A 19,466-nucleotide genomic window follows, 5' to 3' on the forward strand; every position below is an offset into this window, starting at 1 on the left:
AGCTTTAACCTCTTCATCTTTACATTTGACAGAAAATATTGTAGTAGAACATTTGTTGATCGTTAAACTGCATTCACAGGAGTACAGTAACACTGAAGCGCAACACAAATAGAGAAAATAATTTTTCTATAAAAAACTAAATTTCACCCTTTTGTCCAGATTTTGATTCAACCTCCTCAAATACAAACACATTTCGGTTCAATAACAGTACATTTTTTGATTGTTTGTGATTAGAATAGTCTGTTTATGCCTTAAATTTGCTTATATGCAACTACTTACTTATTTTGTATTACAATTTCTCAAAATATTAAAATTATCTTCATATCTACCCCTCAGTGCTTGTATTGATTTATCACAAATTAATCAATTTTCCTTTGGGGATTAATGAAGTATTTCTAATTTGAATTTAATTGTATGGAGCTCTCTGCATTTTCTTCTGCTTCTTCACCTTGTATGTCAGTTAATACCATTGATCTATGTGTTTTATTGTAGCGGGAGAATTAAATCCAGTGTTTGATTTCTAAATCAGGGGGTTCAAAAACATAACTGAGGACGTGTTTTGGTAGGCCGACACTCTGGGAAACTTTATTGCATTAGTGGTGCAGCTAGCTGTTGTTAGCTTGAGAAACCCCTGGATCCTGTTGGATGCAGCCAATGCAGATGATCACTGTCACTCTAGGCGATGTGTGTGATGCAACAACACCTGCCGTACATCGCAAATACAGACCTGGTCTATATAGGAGCTGTCAAGTTGATTTACATGAGCCTATGACCATACTACGTTAGAAAAGCTACTAATGTGTTTCCAAATGTAAACCTTTGATAAACTATTCCTAATCAACAGCACTTGTACTAGTTTTACTTACAATATATATTTCAGCATTTTAAAACACCAAGTGGACATATTAAAAAGTTATAAGAAAAAGGTCAAAATACAACTGCAATATTAAAAGCACAACTTTGAAAACATTGCGTTACTTATAATTTACAATTGAGGAATGCAAGGAAGTCCTACTTCTCTGACATCATCACCAAAAACAGTAATAATGCTCGGGCCTTATTTGCTAGAGTTGACAGAGTACCGGTAACAAACCCTCCTGTATCGGTGGCAACTGAACTTCATTCCACCGTGCCCTGCAATGACTTTGCCAAACTCCTGACATCCAAAATCCAAAATATCAGACAAGCAGTTGGTACATCAGCAGCAGGTTCAGCATATGTACTTTGTCCACCGAACACTTATTTAAACACCATGACACAGTTTCAACCCATTAACAGCAAAGACCTGGAGGACATCTTGAATCAGCTGAACTCTTCCTCTTGCTGTTTAAACATCCTGCCAACAGCTTTTTTCAAAAAGGTCTTTAGATTTTAGAGTCAGACCTGTTACTAATCATGAACTTGTCCTTGATGTCAGGTGTGTTTCCAGGGCCACTCAAAACAACACAATGAAGACAATCTTGACAAGACATAAATGAACAACTACAGGCCCATCTCAAATCTCCCATTTTTAAGTAAAGTCCTTGAAAAAGCGTTTTTTCAACAGCTAAATGACTTTTGATCCCAAAACAACTGCTACAATGCCTCCCAGTCAGGTTTTAGACAGCACCACAGCACTGAGATTACTCTGACCAAAGTGTTTAATGACATATGGCTGAAGACAGATGGCGGAAAAATATCAGTTTTAGTTTTACTGGATCTCAGTGCTGCATTTGAGACAGTTGCCCACAGTATATTACTCAAACACCTGGAGAACTTTCTTGAACTGTACTAAACTGGTTCAAATCATACTTACTTATTTACATAGGTAACTTTACATCTGAGCAGACATAAATCACATGTGGAGTTCCACAAGGTTCCATCCTTGGCCCTCTTCTGCTTAACATGTTAAGACAATAACAAACTCAGCCTACTATTACCTTAAGAATATATCAAGGATAAAATATCTGATGTCACAGCAGGACCGGGAAAAACTAGTCCATGCATTCATCTTTAGTAGGCTGGATTAGTGTAACAGCGTCTTTACAGGTCTACCCAATGAGTCAGTTAGACAACTGCAGCTCATTCAGAACTTCCAGTCCTCACTATGACCGAAAAAGTGGACCACATCACAGTCCAGTATGAACCTTCCAGACCCCTCAGGTCATCTGGATGCAGCTTTTTATTAAGTTCCCAGACTCAGAACCAGACGTGGAGAAGCTGTATTCAGCTTCTATGCTGCACATGTCTGGAAAAAGTCCCAGAAAGCCTCAGATCACTGAAACACTCTGTGTATTTAAGTCCAGATTGAAGAAACACCTATTTTCAGCTGTATTTGAATAAAGCTTCAAATCTGCACTGGTACTTTTCAAAACTTAATCATATTTTAACAATGGATTTTATCTTACCTTATCAATTTCTTTCTTTTTTTTTAATTTAAAAATTATTCTTTTTGTTTATGTTTTAATGTCTTTGTAAAGCACTTTGAATCACCTTGTTGTTGAATCGGGCTATAGAAATAAACTTGCCAAAGTAAAGAAAAGGCTATATTATAATGATTTGCTTTTGCTGTTTTTATACAATGCAATGTTTTCTTTAGTATTTTAAATAATGGGTATATTTTTATATGACTACTATTACAAAATGGCTCGATAGCTCCTCCAAGAATGCCAGTGTTAATGATTTCTGCACCAAGCTGTCCTGCTCGATCACCATGGCAACATTGAGTGAATCATCCATAAATACCCAAGAATATGAGAGACCTCACAGAAATATTCATTTCCACACCAGAGGGATGAGAAAGGGGTGTAACGGAAAGACAAAAACAAAAGTCTGTGCTTCCAAAAGAGGACAAGCACCCCTCTGCACAGACAAGCTCACAGACACACATAAAGTGAAATTTGCTTAAAAGGCTACACATGACACAGCAGGGACAATTTAAATCTTGGCTAATTTTAACATGGATGCGGGAGAACAAACCTGGAGAACAAATTATAGGACGAATGGCTGGCACAGGAACAGCCGTAGGTGGGACTGGCACCATTGAGCTGGGGTGCCAGCTGCGATGGCGCTTCTTTGGAGGACCAGAGTTCATAGCAGATGACACTGAACATCGAACAGAAACGAGACTATGTTAAAATAGATGGGGGGGTGGGGGGGTAAATAACAACTTGAAAACTTGAAAAGATGGTTGCTACCTGGACTGTCTCCTAGATCCGCTGTGCGATGCCCCTGTCCTGGAGGCCCTAAAGACACCTGGGAAGGGCTCAGCAAAGGAGGATGTACATCAACACCCAGGCCATTATTTGGTCCATTCACCCTGAGAGCTGTGGGTACTGAAGAACACACATGAACACTTTAGGAATGTCGTCTGAAATGATAAATAACCAACACTTTGTTCTTCTGTGGTGCAGCTGTGTTTGAGCTAAACAGGCACAATAATGCATCAACAATAAATAAACTTGGTCCATCACATCTCCAGCAGATGACACTACCCTTCCTTGTCTCACTATGAAATGCCCAGTTCTAATATTGTGATAATGAGATATTAATGTTCGCTAAACCTTAACATATCCCCACTCCCCGGCCACCCCGTCCTCCGACTGCTGCCCTAAATATCACATCTGGAGTGAGGGATTTGTGAATAAGAGTGTGACAGAGAGAAAACACACAAAAAAGTACAAACTGACATTAAGAGGTAAAATATGGGTTGTTACAACTTCATCAGTTGTTACTCCTGAGTAAGTAACAAAAACTGTAATTAATTGACTGATCACTGGGTGCTGCTTCAAAAAGTGAGTCAATTCCCACTTTTAACATGACTCCCATGTAAAATGTCCAACTTTGCAGCCAACTTACTTACAGCCTGGGTGGGTTACAGCCCATTCGTGTGAATTCATATAACGCAATCTATTTTATCATAATATGGGTTGTAGACTTTTGATTGGCAGTCAGCTTAACCAATGGCTAGCCATTATCAGTTTAGCAAAGAAATAGGCACCCGAAACGGGACATTCTGCTTCAAAACTTAAGCTGGCAGCTCTGCAGCTCCTCTGCTGTGAATTAGCTTAAGGAACTGGAAGCCACAGTTAATTTTGATTATTTGGTGAATTCACGGACAGTCTGTCCAGTACTGTCCAGTACCAGTACTTATCTGTGGTAGTACATTGTGGGTTGTGAAGGAGCACATAAACAAACATGACAAAAGCAAGTAATTCTACCAGTCACAGACAAGCGACTCCCAGACACAGTCAGTCACATACCATTTACAGACTGCATAGTTTGCCTAGAGTGGTGCAAATAAACAAATAGTTTGATTTGTTTATTTGCACCACTCTAGGCAAACATAAGAACCCAAACCCATTTCTATTTGAAGATAAAATATGGCGTGCAAAACACAGATGAAGTGGAGTACATGTGTGAAGAACCTTATAGTACGTTTAAAGGCAGTGTGACACTGTGGGTCAAAATGTGTAGTTTGTGTGCCCATGTTTTTCAGCTCATCAATTCGGGCTGGTTGTCATAGAAACATGACACTCTGCCAAGACTGATATTGACCAAGGACAGCATTGCCCATTTTCTTGTGGGTTGTGGTGCTGTATTTTAGCTAGAGTGAAAATGACAGTTGTAAACCCGACCTGCACTAACTGAAAATTATACAATGAAATCTGTTGTGCACCACGGATGTGCACCAACACATGTGAAAACGACCTTAGATACAGAGAACTACCCCTCAAGTCAAATAAGGAGCCACATTTCCATTTCTGGACTGCCTACTATTTCAGTTGACAGTCAGTGCAGTTACATGCATCTAAATCACGCTATTGGCAACAATCTAGTTAAGGATTAAACTGGAGTTTCTGAGAAATCCAAGTATACATGCGCGAGAAGACAATCGATTATTGAGTAAAGTCCGTTCGACTTTGCAATGCTAAGGTGGCGCCACATGCACTTTGGCATTGGCGTTCTTCCGGTTCTTTCTTTGTTGTTCGTCTTCTTCTTCTACTGTGTTGATATTCTGGCTTTCGCTGTGTCGTCACTCCCTGAAGGGGGAGTCCCGGGGCAGTCACCACCTCGGCTCGGTGGGTTGCTTATACAGGCCGGAATAACTGGAATTAGGACCTCATTATCTAGTGCTAAAAGCTTGATCTCAAGAGCTTCAATTCGACTTTCTGTTAATGCATGTAAACGTACTGACTGCTGGTAACTGTCCTTCTGCCTTTCAATCCGCACCCTACCTCCATTCTCAAAATCTCACCTGACATGACCTCTTCATGAGCCTAAAAGTACCAGCTCCGGAGAAGTCTTAACGCATTCAGCTAAGTGCTCCAGGTTTTTAGTATCTTGTTCCAAGCCCTTGCCTGTTTTATGCATTCATTAATAAAACACTACACAATTCCTCCTCCCCCTCTGTCTGCACCTGCATCTTCCTTCCTGATTTCTAAGATATTATCAAGGTATTTCGAGTCTGTACCAACAATGTCAACAAGCCAACTCTATCAAACACTGACATTTTAAACATATAGTATCACTAAGAAAAGAAAAAAATGTAATTAATAAATTATGAACAGAGCATAAAAATTAAGAAAAGGCAATTAATAAAAATGGGTAAGCAATAGCAGAGGGTTATTGATTTTCCATTGATATACGCCTGTTACGATAGGGGATTTTCCTGTCTAATATTCAGTATGTGCAAGACCCTACAACACTGATCGTTATGTGTAGCCTTTGCTTGTCAATAGTGCAACCTTGTACAGAGTCTAATGGGTAGCAAGGCCTTAAAAAGTCATTACAGCAATTCATCCTCCAATATTGATCGCCCCACGAACGCAAGAGAGTGTTTATGTGTGCATCGGCGTTAGAGTGTACACGTATATCCAAGCAGGTCATAGCAAAGGTTAATCTTTGCTCCATGGTCAGCCACAACGCCATCATCCCCATACTGCAGTTCATACAACAAAGAAAATCAGGTATCTAAGCAACGGGATTCAGCATGAGGACAAGGTTGCTTTCACTTTCATAAAAGGTGCAAACTTATTAGCATCTAGATTCTTGCACATGGTACTAAATAAGAGTGAGCCTATCCATTATTTCAGGCACTAAATTTTTTTTTAATAAATCTTCACCTATTGGTAGAGTCTTGATTCCAGGAGTGGAGGCCAGAGGTTTGAGGAAACTACAGTCTCTCCCAAGGTCCTGGCTGCCAAAAAAGACAGAGGATGCTTGTACTGTCCTGCTGGGTGGAGAATCTAAAGATGAAAACAAAAGCACAATTTCATCACCACACGTAGTACTTACGTACACACACTGTCTCCAACGGACTGATTGTTTGGTTGTCTTTGGCCTTCAAGTAAATGTCAAACACAAGCAGTCTTTATACGTTGCAGCTGCACAAGAACAAGATATAAGCGTGCTATTCAGGAATCACCACATGATAGACAGCCATTCGGAGCAGATTAAGGAGTGGTTGATGTTAAGGATTAGTCGTTGAGGGGGACGTCACTCGGGGTCATAGTCGTGCACTGCAACGCAGCTGCCTCCTGGTGCCTAGATTGTGACTTTACTAGGAGGTGAAGCGAAGAATCTAACACATATTTGAACTTCTCTCAGGCTTTAGACTAATAAACCTTAAAGTGTTCATAATTTCACCTTCGTGTTTATGTGAATTACAGGTGAAATCCTATCAGCATGAGCCATGTTACAGGTACACTTTTGCTGAAAACTTGCATCACCTGAGAGGGAAAAGGGAGAGGAGCTGTGCCCACTGGTGCCTCCGTTTTCCTTGCCGCTCAGAGAGGAGGACGAACTTGGTTTGGATGTCGATGCACTGCTGGAAAACTGACGGCTTTTACTGTCTGAGAACACAAAGAGAGGGATCACAAAGACCGTTATGCAAAGTATGCGACATCAGCAGAGAATAAATTAAGGGTTTAATATACATACAGTGCCATACAAAGGTTTGGTTATCCTGCCCCAAGTTTTCGGTATTATCAAGTATGTTGAAGGTTAAAGGATCCCCAAAAAGCATGTACCTAAAAATGAAGTCTTTGCAGCATTTCGACTAACAGCGCCTATTCTGTATGTTTACTAACTCGTCTGACTTTAATGGTTCATTCTGGGTCATCTTAAGGAAAAACCAGGTAAATGCAGTGACTTCTTTATATCCCAACAATCAGGCATTTGGTTTCTAGCACAGCACCCACAAAAGGAGAGGTTATAAAGGATTGAAAAGATATTTTAAAGCTGTTTTTTTCTTCTCCTGAGCAGAGAACAGGAATAGTCAGAGCCCAGATCAAGGAACCTTTCTGGGCCTTCAGCAAATTAAAATCCTGTTGACTGCAAATGACCTGCAGGAATTAGATCTTTATTTACATGCCCTGTCTGTAGGAAATGTTATTCTATATATGTATACTTTCACAAATACTACTCTAAAGTATAAGCCAGCAAATTGAAAAACAAAAAACTACATTATTACAAAAAAAATTGCACATCTAAATAAGGCTGCGTGCAATTTGGAAATCAAGATAGTTTGATAATATTTTGACCTTGTGTTGTGGTTGCACCCGATTGCACAGGAACCTTTTACTGTTAGAAGGAGGAATGCCTTCTGATAAAATTCAGGGAATTGTCAGAGAAATATCACATCATTTACATTGAACTACTTCAAGAGCATCAAGCAGAAGCATTTGCCAGGTACCTAAACATCATGAAAAATTTGTGAACAGACTACAAACCAATGTACAGTCGAGCTGAGACTTAACTGGCAACAAAAGGGATTTACAAGCTGCAACACTGAATGAAAATAGGATAGTATGAAGTTAAAACAATGCTAACAAGAGAGAGATTTTAAGGGTTACCCAAACCTTTGCAGGCCACAATATGTAGATTTATAAAATCTGGATTTTGCAAAGTCTTATTAACCTTTCCAGCAGATAAGGGGTCCTTTGCACAGAGCACCCTGAGAATTCTTCACCAGGTAGTATTTTAAGTGCTTCTGCTTCTTGGGCTGGGTGGATAACTTCAGATTGATGTGATTTGAAAACTCAGTGAAGTATCTGAAACCCTTCTCACCACAGCCAACACAGTTTCCTGAAAAACCTGGAATTAATGCCACAACGACAGAATTATTTCATTATTTTCCACGCATATCAAACAAGTATTTACAGTGCTGAGCACAGGCAGCAGAATATATCCATTCACCACAAACTCAAAATGAGAGCAGACTGACCTAAAAGTGCATTCTTCCCATTCTCATCAGGCAAAAAGCGGCGGTCCACGGCACACACCAAAATGTGCTCAGGGACACTGGGGGACTTGGCACCGATCAGCTCAAAGCCTGCTGGGACTTCGATGGGATCTGTTGCTATGGAGACCAGGCGGAGGTCCTTTCCAGCTTGACAAAATCCTAAAACAAGAGGTTGTTTTTTTTTATTGTCAGAGCAAGAATCTGATGTGATATTCAAAGATTTCACGTAAAGGTTATGCAGTCAAAGTTTATCATCTGTAATCATTTAATCTTAACAAATATTTTCCCCTGACCATGCTTCGGAAAAGTTTCTCTCTTTATACCGTCCAGCGTGCAGCAGCCATCTGGCGCAGGAGTATGCAGATAGGGAAGCGGAGGACTGCTGCTGTCCGAGTCGTCGTCATCCTCCAGCTCCTCCGGATCGTTGGAGGAGTGACCGTTCGTAAACTCAGGCGCCGTTATGTGAGCTTTTGACTTCACATCTACTGGACAGATTACTTTGTGTCATTTTTTTTTAAGAGCAATTATTAGATAACAGAATTATGAACTCAATAATTCCTTTTAAATTGTATTTAACATTTAATAACAAGGAACAACATTAAATTAGGGAAGAGTCATCAAGACTCTTCGTTATTGCTGAACAGGTCAAGGCAAAACAAAAATCTTTAGAATTAATATTTGAGCAAAGTTGACTAGAAATCAAAAAATCAACATCAACACCTCAGAAAAAAACACTGTGAAGTCCCTGTCTTACCTTCCATGTTACCAGGATACGACTCCGGCTCCAGGTAGAGCTGCGTGAAGATGGGCTGCGGATCTCCGCTGCTGGAGCGCAGCGACGCCTCTATCGAGTTGTGGAGGGCCTCCTCAAATCGAGCAGATTTCAGCTGCCCAGCATACGAATTCCCCATTATCTGAGGGAGCAGAGAAAGAAGGGCAGCGTGACGACGAGCCAGCATACAGTCATGATCCCGTTTATCTCGGCTCATCAATTTGTTCCTCCTTTAATAATGACAAGACCAAGCAGTCGGTGAATCAGCAACAGGCATTTCTATTTTTAAATGTTTTTAGCTGTATTTTTCAGAGGATTTGATCAGTGTGGGTCAAGTGTTATGTTTATGTACAATTTCATATGAATAAATTCAGCATTAAATAAAAATGGGACATTCAGTCTTATATGAAAACTATATGTTTGGCACAGACAAGTAACATAAACCATTTGTAATGTAACTGACGAGAAAAAGATAACTGAGTTTAAAGGGGACATCGTTATGAAAAAAAAATCTAATTTTCTGCATTTGAGACTATTCATTTGAGTGTTTGAAGTCACCATCAACTCAAAAAACTAATCTCTGAAAACGAGTCTTCAATGAGCAGTTCAGATTTGCAGGGTACTGTGACATCTCACAGTAAATCAGACCTCAGATTAGAGTAGAATTATCCAGCCTCCCCATCTTTATCACAACCCGATGTCCCAACATTCTGCATATGCTGTTCCAAGTAGATCTTTAACATCTTTAACTTCAAAGGAGGCATACTCCACAGAAGGAAAGGGTGGAGTCAAGTCGAGTGGCAGACTCCACCCCCTGAAACCAGCTGCTAAGAACAACTCTGCAAAAACATGCTGAAAAGAGAGCAGCTGTGCAGTATCTCTTTAGTGTTTTGACCAAAACATGTTGCAGACATGATTCATTCATAAGCAAACGGCAAACTGACATAATTTGAAATTTAAAACAATTTTAAATAAAAAAAAAAAAACACTTTTAACATTACAACTTTCTGCAATTTAATCTTAATAGCATTGTTTTTTTTCCTTTAATTTTTTGCCAACATTTTGGTAGTACTATTCATATGGGATGTTTGTTTTGTTTGTTTGTTTCTGCACAAATATTGTTTTTTTCTTGAAAAATGTTGAAATTTAAATTATTCTTATAAAAGTCAAAAATGCACTGGGAATAAATTTACTACCTTTTCAGGTCATTAGACGACAAAAAAAGGATTTTCCCAAAAACTGTTTCTTTTGTTTTTCTCAAGTCTTTCAGTCAACTTCAGTCATAATAAAAACTATCAAAATTTGAACTATTTAAATTACTTTAACCCTTCGTATGCCATTTTGATTACATGATGTCGCCATTTTTATAAAAAAGTTTACAGTACTTTCTAATTTATTCATGTTGGTACTTTTTCACTCTTAAATATAACAAAGATTAGTAACAAGATTGACTTTGAGGCATAAAAATGAACAATGCACATACTAAACATGTTATCAGTCAATCATCGAGAAAAAAAAGAAGTGTTTCCTTTATTAGTTGATTCAGTAGAGCCCCATGGCACACACACACAAACACACACACAGGCATACACACACACAATCTATGTCAGTCACAATATAATGTCCAAGGCCAATGCCTTTTTTTCCCAATTTTTTTTTGTTTTATTATTTTTTTATCTTGTCTCTCCTTCTGTCTGCTTGTGTCATTCTGCCTGCCCCCCACACCCCTCCACCTCAGTGTCCACTCCAAGACATCTGCCGGGGTCAGGGCCGCATGGGCCTGCGTCTGGCAAGCTTTCTGCTGGCAGGTGGCAGCTGGACAGAGGGCCGAGCACGTGGCCTTTCAAGAAAAGAGTAGGTGAAGGACCGTCAGAAACAGAAGGCCATCCAAATGCGGTGAAAGAAAAAAAGAGGCATGAACTAACAGCCATGCTCCAGTGGAGATTCCTGCTCTTAACTCCCATGTCATGTTGGGTTTATTCCAGTTCGTGAAAATACAACATCAGGCGAGCTTTCAAAGAGAGATGAGGAGCAGAGAAAGATCATAGAAGGGGGTTTGGCTGCTGTCCCAACACACAAGTTTGACCTGAAATGCCTCTTTTTTGTTTGTCCTTGGACTACATTTGACTGGTGCGGACCAGTGTTGTGGTAAACATCACAGCAGCCAAGTGGGAGCCCAGGTTGAAATCTTCAACTGTTTGGGAAAAGCTTAAGCTCCTCATTAGGATCTAAGTGAGATCTCCTACAGCTGTTGTACATTATGTAAGTGAACTAAACTTGAGCTGAGCATTAAGTACTGATTTATAAAAGCTAAGACTTGCTGTTTGCCAGCTGTTTAATTGCATTTCTACTTGATAAAATCCGTATTGAACAAATGTTTCAGTGAAATTGTTTCAACTCTGACCAACTAAAATGTGTGAATACATTTTAGATTAGAATTCTATGTGGCAATTTAACATTTACATACTTAGAAAATCAACTATTCAGTGTTATAAGTACTATTCAACACTCTCTGTGTTAATATTTACAGATGTGAGGAGCTAGCCATACAGACACCCTTAACCTTTCTTATTTCGTCAATAATAAGCTGGGTGGGAACCGAATTGGAGATGGATTTTCTCCTCCCAGGTCTCATTTTGCAAAAACGCCTGGACAGGTTCCAGTCCTCGTGTTTACTTAACGACGTTCCTTGGGGAGGAATCTGACCAATCCAGACAAAAGACAAGATTAACAGCGCCGGACTGTGCTGTCACAGAAGCCCCTTTCACACAGAGATTCCGCAATATTGGTGTAAAGAAGTCCTGCCAATACGCCGCCTTTGTTGGTTCACACAGAACCATACAACGCCGGCATAACGCCGCTCCCGTCTGTAAATTCACACAGCATGCCGGCGTTCCGCAATCAGAGGCGTGACGACAGCGTCAGCGCTGGCCCCGGCTGGCCCCGGCATGCCGGCTGTGTCATTCACACAGACCCCGTTTCGGCTCTGTGACTACCTCCGCTGCCGGCTTATTGGTGGGGCCACTTGGCCCCCCCATTCCGCCTCCGTGACTTTCACACAGAACAGCGAGGCGGCTTAAAGGCGCAACGTTCCCGCCTCGAACTGGCTGTGTGAAAGGGGCTAGAGATAAGCAGCTTAACAGAATGAAGCTACAGTACTTCTTGCTTAACTGATTGAGGAAGGTGACTACACAGAGAAACAAAGATGGAAAAGGTGAAAAAAGAGAAAGAGACAGCCTGAGGGAAATTGCATATGACTCCCGGCTCTTCAGGTGGAGGAAAACAGAGGTGTCTTCACCTGGCTAAACCTCAAACCCCAATGGACTGATTTGTCATTAACCTGCCGTGGAGCAGAGGTGAACACGTGGGCTGACCTTTTATCACCTGTGTAACTTTAAAACAAAGCGTGACTGTGGCAGAGGTCGCACAGTGGATGTTTCTGAGGTGTGATTCAAGTGGTTGCTAAGGTCAGCGGTAGTAGCGGGGGTTTTTCAGATCAGTCAGCAACTGCAATCTTCTTGATGGATGATCAAACATAATGAGCAGTCACCAGTGGGAAGAAGCAGTTTAACGTTCAAAGACAAATGGCTGAAAAGCGGGTGTGCACGCTGGTGAAGGGTGGGCAGTCAGATGGTCAGTCAAGGCCATCCCGCAGCTCCTGGGTGGCATCAACAGATTGCATGAATGTGACCCCAGGTCAGGGGATTTGAGAAGGCCAAGGTGGAGAAAATATGAGAACACAGACACAGAGCTCTGCCCTTGTGTTAGCACATCATTAGAAAAACAAAGATAACTTACAAAGTTGTACTGCTCCCAGGTGTGAGGGGACTTGTTTACTTCTGCTACATGCTGGATCTTTACCACTCAGCAGAAACAATCAGCAAAGACTTGTCATTTGTTGCTGCAAGGCCTGTAGGGGGGGAGAGCAGGGAGATCTCTGATTAGTTCACTGTCAGCCATGCAATGAAACTAAGTTTTCTCAAAGAAGCCATACTTTCAACTGATCCCTAATACATGTTCATGTTACAAGGAATCATTAAAACAACCCATTTTTTTCAAAAACTTCTTTTTCAAAATGACAGATGGAGGCAGATTGCTGGAATGTAACTGAAGAAAATTGTTCAAAAAAACAAGATAATAGGGAAATACATCAATGTAATAACTTATAATTGGGTTCATGGGTAGTTCATTTAGTTTATGCTTGTATCAGAAAAAACAAAAAAAATCAGCGTAGCCCTCACTTATTTATGCTGAGTGTAACTGGACTGAACCAGTGCCACTGTAATGTGCAATAGTGGAAAGCCAAAAACACTCCTGCAACGTATAGTTCAGTAAAAAAGGTCACCATAGTTCAAAGAGCAGGCTCGTGCACAAAATGAATGGGGGCACTTATGGACACTCAAACATTAAGTGCAGCTAAAACTTTGAGACAAGTACTCACTACTGTGAGGGAGGGGGGTAAAGGCGTTATATGATGCCACCATGACCAGAGGGCTATTTTTCATAAAACACAGGGGCGTTTTAGTTTGCAGTAGCACTCCCTACACACAATTAACTCTACTGTGAATGGATTTAGCAGTTACTTTGACCCTTTGACCAAGTATTGTCTGGCCACTCAGACTATGATATAACAGAAGCAAAGTTCCCTTCAAAACATTGACAGTCACAATCTCGCCAGTCATCACCTCTGGCCGGTCTGGGGTCCAAGTCCTTCAAAAAGCAAGTGTACACAGCTTGGTTCAACTTGCATTTACTGACCATACTGGAGCTCATTTTGTCAATGATTAGCCTTGGTGACAAAGTGAGGACCTAAAAAACTTCACTGTGTCAGGCAGAAGTCTATGCTCTATAGCTTTGGAGGAACCAAACTAAAATAGTTTAAAAAAAATAAAACAGAAATTTGCTCTCTTGCACAGGGTCATGCTTTATCCTCTACTGGGTTGCTCCCACAAATGAGCCTCAACCAAAACTCTCACACTCAGCTAATTACCAAGGGAGCAGTCTTGAAATATTTTGATGCTTATCTGCTCGCGAAGGACACAGGAGACACAGACGGCTCTGGAGATGAAGAAAAAGGAGCCGTAAATCTAGACAGCACTACAAGCCTGAGGTGCTTAATGAGGTCCTGATTCTCCTGTGATGAGATTGTAGGGAATCTTAATGTGCTATTTTAATTTCTCCTGAAAGAAACTGACTTAATATCAAAGAGTATTCAACATAATGGCACTGTTTCATGCAACAGCAACTGCATTTGAACACTTTATGTATTTGTGTTATGACTGCAGGTCAAATTCAAGATGTTCATTTCAGTATTCTTTTGCATTTACAGTTTTGCATTTCTATTTACTTTTTACAGTGAAGATAACAAACAAAGATCATGTCAAGACACTTTCCTGTCCTCCCTCATTCGAAAAAATGTAGCATTGTTAGGATTGCTAAGCATCAAATTTAAGGGATTTAAAAGTAGAGCAATAGAGAATGGTCAGTTTTGCTGACTGACAGCAGCAAAAATATATGTTTCAATGAAAAAAACATTAATATCTATATTCCAGTTTCAGTATTATGGTATACTTTTGAATCAAAACCCTTACTTATATCAAATGTTAAACCTCCGAACTAAAGGCAAACAGTGAAAAAAAGGTACAAATCTATCCATTTGTGAGGACCTTATGTTTAACCCTGCATCTCTTTTCTTTCCAGCCTTCTTTTGTTTCTTCCTAAACTGCATAATTACATTACAATGTTTACAATAGAGAGAATAGAAGCAGGATTAAACTCATTTTCCTTCTATCTGGTTTGCTCAGATACTAATTTAACAAATGTCACACACATCAACGCAAAATATATGAAATTTAATACTAATGTTTCTTTATATTCCGTATAAATTCCTGATAAGAAGACGCAAAAGATATCATCACCTCGCATACTGTTAAACTCGACACTCCCCTATTTCTTTAGCTTTTGGTAATCAAACAATTACTGAAAGCTAAAAATCAGTGAATCCAGGATTTAGTTAATTTAAAGCTGAAATAATTTTCCTTCTTTTACTTTACTTTTGCCTGAAGAAAAACAAAATAAAATTTTTATAAATAAATTGATGAACTGTTTTCACTTCATTGTTATGGGTTAATGTTAGAGGTCAACACCGAGTTTAAATGCGAGTTTAAATGCGAGAAAGAGCTCAACACCCTCTTAACATCAGAAAAGACACTGCCCATCAGACATAAGAGGAAGGGGGAAGGGGTTGAGGAATAAGGAAAAGGAAAAAAAGACAAACATCTCTCCATGTTCTCTAAATGAGGTGCTAAAAGCCCATATCATTAATGTTGTATCAGGGCTGCATGTGACACACAGCCTGCAAGCAGTTTGAGCAGCTTCTCCTCTACCTTTCATGACTCCTCCACCAGCTGACGGATCCTTAAAATCCAAATCCAAAGTAGTAAATCCCAAAACATGCAATGCAGGTTCTCAGATATAGTCCATGTCAAATAGTCAATCCTTTTGGGAAGATATTAATCAGGTAGTAAACATGTATGAAATTTCAGTTTCCTTTCCTGTTGTCATGACTCTCCACTGAAAGGACTGAGAAACCCAGTCTTCCCCTCTGTACAGCAGAGCCTCCTTCCCTCTCAGTCGCTCTCTATCTCACTCACATGCAAACAAACATGCATCCACACAGACCCCTCCCCCTAGTCCCTTGCGCACTCCTCTGTCCTGTGCCATTTGCCAAGGAGGGAGGGAATCCACTGGGGTCTCATTCATCTCAGCCGTGCTGACCCCCTGCGGTGACAGATGCTCTTGGAGGCCTGCAGAGCTGATAGAGGAGGACGGGGGGGGGGCACAAAGACAAGGCTTTACATCTCCCCGCTACACACAGCACTGCCACGCGTGACCCTCGGCACATCAAGACATCCGTCGTGGGCACCCTGTCACGTGGAAGTTTTCATTTTCAAGAAAAGGCAGTGGTTTGCATTTTGTGGGGAGGGGTGGGTGGGGGGGTGGGGTTAGGGGGAAGGTCTTTAAGCCAGACTTTTGGTCTCACGCTTAAACTCAGCTCGAGCTGCCACACCCAAGATTTTATTGGGGGCCAATTTAGAGACAGGAGAATCTATCTCCTGAAAAGTGGGGACAGGAATGTCGGGTCAGTTTGAGCATTTTGTCTCGGTAGCCTTACCCAGGATTGACCCCACACTAGGCTTTTTAACTCCTGCTATAAATACCAGAGGCTCATCTGGTCAAAATAAATAAACGGTAATGCACCACAAATCAACAGGCGCTGGCAGATGTTGGGGATTATATGTCATTAGTGATCAGTGATAGCACCTTATCATGATGTTGCCAACAGGCAAGTGAGGCAAAACACTCTCACCTAATGATGCTGCGGAAAAATATATAAGATTTACTTGAAAAATGTAAGACAAGGCAAATTGCTTTCCCCTAAAGTCAAAACTCCACCTACAGTATGTATTAGCTGCAGCTATAATAAAAACAGTTTACATTCAGTTTTGTTAGCATTCAACTTATCTTTTCACTTTGAAGGGAAAGGTTTTGTGACCTTGTGGCAAGAACACACACACACACACACACACACACACACACACACACACACACACACACACACACACACACACACACACACACACACACAAATTGAAATAATGGGATGGAAAAAGAAACTCACACCAGTCAGCCAGAAAATGGAGGACAAGAGATTTTTAAGATCACAAAAACAAAGCAAAAAATAAAAGAAGAAGCAATTGAGAAGCTTGGTCATTACTCACAAAACACAGCAAAAGAACCTCACCCAATTTTAGGCAACTTTAGCAGAATACACAGCAACATTTCTTGAAAGATACCAAGGAATTAAATACAAAGCCCACCAAAACTCAGATTTTTTTAATCTAGAGAAAACAGAACAAAAAGGAAAGTAGGAAAGTATAAAAAATAAAAAATAGAAAGTTAAAAAACGTCACAGACAAAAATAAAACCAAGAAAGCCTAGAAAAAATTCAGAAACACTTGAAAATATATTATTTTTTGTCCATTTTTAATTTGTAGTTTGTGTTAAGTGGATTGTTAAGTGTATTTGTTTCACTCTCCCCTTTTAAATCTGTTTAATATAATAATAATAATAATAATAATAATAATAATAATAATAATAATAATAATAATAATAATAATAATAATAATAATAATAATAATACAATTATCAAAATAAACATTTGTGCAATTATTGATATTAATATTGTTAATATTAATATGATTATAATTATACATTAAATTAAATTCAAATAAATCATCATTAAAAGGCTTATTTTTTTCAGACAGGTTAAACACATTTCTTTACCTGGATATATGCCAAGGTAAAGAAATGTATTTAACCAGTTTTAAAAAAGAACCTTTAACAAGATCAACTTGCAAGACAGTATAATGTAATTACACGTAAGTGTAAAAATCAACAACCAGAGATAATGGGACAATATTCAGACAGCAGCTCTGAGGTTTTCATATTCTTCATTAGATGATGTGATGGTGTTTAGGAAAGTTACAGTGAAGTTACCCTGTATGAGGCCCGTGTGTCTGTTTATCTGCAACTAAATAATGTTGGGAAATGTTGGCAAGAATTTGACAAGTAAATACCAACTCTAAGTAAACTTGCATCTACTTGATGGCAGGAAAGATGGACACTCCCACTATAGCATTCCAGGTCTCTCTGTATCACCATAGCTACACTCAATAAAGTTTGACTCAAACTTAAGTTTATGTTTTTTTAAGTTATTTTAACGCAAATCTAATTTTAAAAAAAGTGTTTTGCGTGTATTTTAAAAAGCCTCCAAAAAACCCACTAAAACTGTACAATAATGTATTTGCAGTAAATTTCCATACCTTAAGTTCTATCATCATATCTGGATTCATTATCATATATTGTGCATTTACTGGCACAAGATTCACTGAAGCGTGTGACGGACGTTTCAGTTCATTACTACAGACACAGTCAACAGTTGTTTTAATCAAGTTGTGTACAGCTCTTCTCACCTCCTCTCCAATGGTTATATAGCAGCGCATTCGGTGTGAGGACTGCTGTAAACCAACACACGAGCCAATCAGGGCCTTCATTAGTCCTCACAGAGCTTTCATGCACTCATTTTTCTCCATCTGTTACATTTGTCCAAATGTTGGGCTTGAGTTTGACTTTGTTTTTTTTTTCCTTATGTGTCAATTGCAGATTTAGCAACCAGATAGTAGATGCATAGTAAATTACTGTATTTACTGTATCTGTGTAACAAAACAAAAATAACAAAAGTGAAATCTTAATAGTGATTTATCTGATATAGCAGCACAGCCACAAGTTCAACTGAGGGAAAAAGCTGTCAGTGTGATTTATCTTCAGCCCCTGACTTTGACGCAGCCTGTCTTAAATACCTCATTAAAAACTAAGATAATGAGTAAGCCCGGCTTTTTCTCTCGCCTCAAAAGACACAGTGCTAAAAAGAAAAAAAAAACAACAACAAAAGAGTGCGGTTTGAATACTTGCCCGCCCCTGAGCCTATCCTTCACCGCTGCATTGAGGGGACAAAGGGGAAGTGTCCTTGCCAGTGCCACCTGAGGAAAGACAGGTCACATGACCAGCAGTGTACTCTGGGAGATCCTGGGTCCTGGTTCTTAAGTTTTCCAAAAGGGGGTAGGGTGAGAGGAGTTCTTCCTCTCTTAGGATTCCCAAAGGAGTGCTGCAGCTTTGTCTTAGCTGACTCAGCAGCTGCTGAACACATGATGGTTGTTGGGAGCAGCTGAGGCCTGATCGACAGGACAACCATCTACCAAGACTAGCAAAAAGCCACTGTTCTGGCCTTAATACCCTGAACTAATTGACCTAATTAAGCACGCATTACAAAACTTGGTAGTGAGGCCTCTGACTTTGCAGAAAACCTGAAGGTCAACTGCAGATATGATTCAGCTAAAAACGGTGCATTTGAAAACCAAGCCTAGGTGGGGAAGTGTGGGGGAATTAGAGCAACCTGGCTGCTAATAAGAGTGCCAAAATGATAAAAAAAAACAGACGTGTTGCTCAACACTCAGAAAAAAAAACAACAACAAGAAAACAAAGTAGCCACCATGTGAAAATTCCCGTAACAGAATTCCCTTTTCCACTATGGTCATATGGGGCTATCTGACGCCAAGGGTGTGAGGAGTCGCGCTCCAGTTTACTCCAATTTCCTTATAAAAGTCCCTCGAGCGTCTTCGAAAACCTCCTCCACCTTCTCCTCCTCCTCCTCCTCCTCCTCCTCCTCCTCCTCCTCCTCCTCCTCCTCAGGATTACCTGCTGGGCCCTGAAGTGCAAATCGTTGCTAGTGAAGATAGCAGATGAGCTAAGGTCATTCATGGCTTTCCAGTGAGCCAAACAAACAAAGGCAAACATTCCAGTTGAATGCCATTGCTGAAGTCGGCAGCAACAGTGAGAGACACATTGAGA

At 40.0% G+C, this 19,466-nt stretch overlaps 1 protein-coding gene across 3 annotated transcripts in view; it reads right to left on the reverse strand.

Moving 5' to 3' along the window:
- Window positions 1–19,466, reverse strand: part of greb1l (GREB1 like retinoic acid receptor coactivator) — a 57,713-nt gene that overhangs the window by 17,563 nt on the left and 20,684 nt on the right. For 2 of the 3 annotated variants that reach the window (XM_061732405.1, XM_061732404.1), the window contains 9 exons: window positions 12,795–12,906; window positions 8,979–9,138; window positions 8,548–8,706; window positions 8,207–8,383; window positions 7,900–8,076; window positions 6,711–6,833; window positions 6,105–6,227; window positions 3,177–3,314; window positions 2,959–3,084 (listed from right to left, as the gene is read on the reverse strand). In XM_061732405.1, coding sequence (XP_061588389.1) covers window positions 2,959–3,084; window positions 3,177–3,314; window positions 6,105–6,227; window positions 6,711–6,833; window positions 7,900–8,076; window positions 8,207–8,383; window positions 8,548–8,706; window positions 8,979–9,135 — 1,180 coding nt within the window. In that variant the 5' untranslated portion in view covers window positions 9,136–9,138; window positions 12,795–12,906. Of the gene's footprint in view, window positions 1–2,958; window positions 3,085–3,176; window positions 3,315–6,104; window positions 6,228–6,710; window positions 6,834–7,899; window positions 8,077–8,206; window positions 8,384–8,547; window positions 8,710–8,978; window positions 9,139–12,794; window positions 12,907–19,466 lie in introns of all 3 variants that reach the window. The other variant, XM_061732403.1, reaches the window with a different exon arrangement.

The sequence above is a fragment of the Cololabis saira genome, chromosome 10 (genome assembly GCF_033807715.1).
Source record: "Cololabis saira isolate AMF1-May2022 chromosome 10, fColSai1.1, whole genome shotgun sequence".
Lineage (NCBI taxonomy): Eukaryota > Metazoa > Chordata > Actinopteri > Beloniformes > Belonidae > Cololabis > Cololabis saira.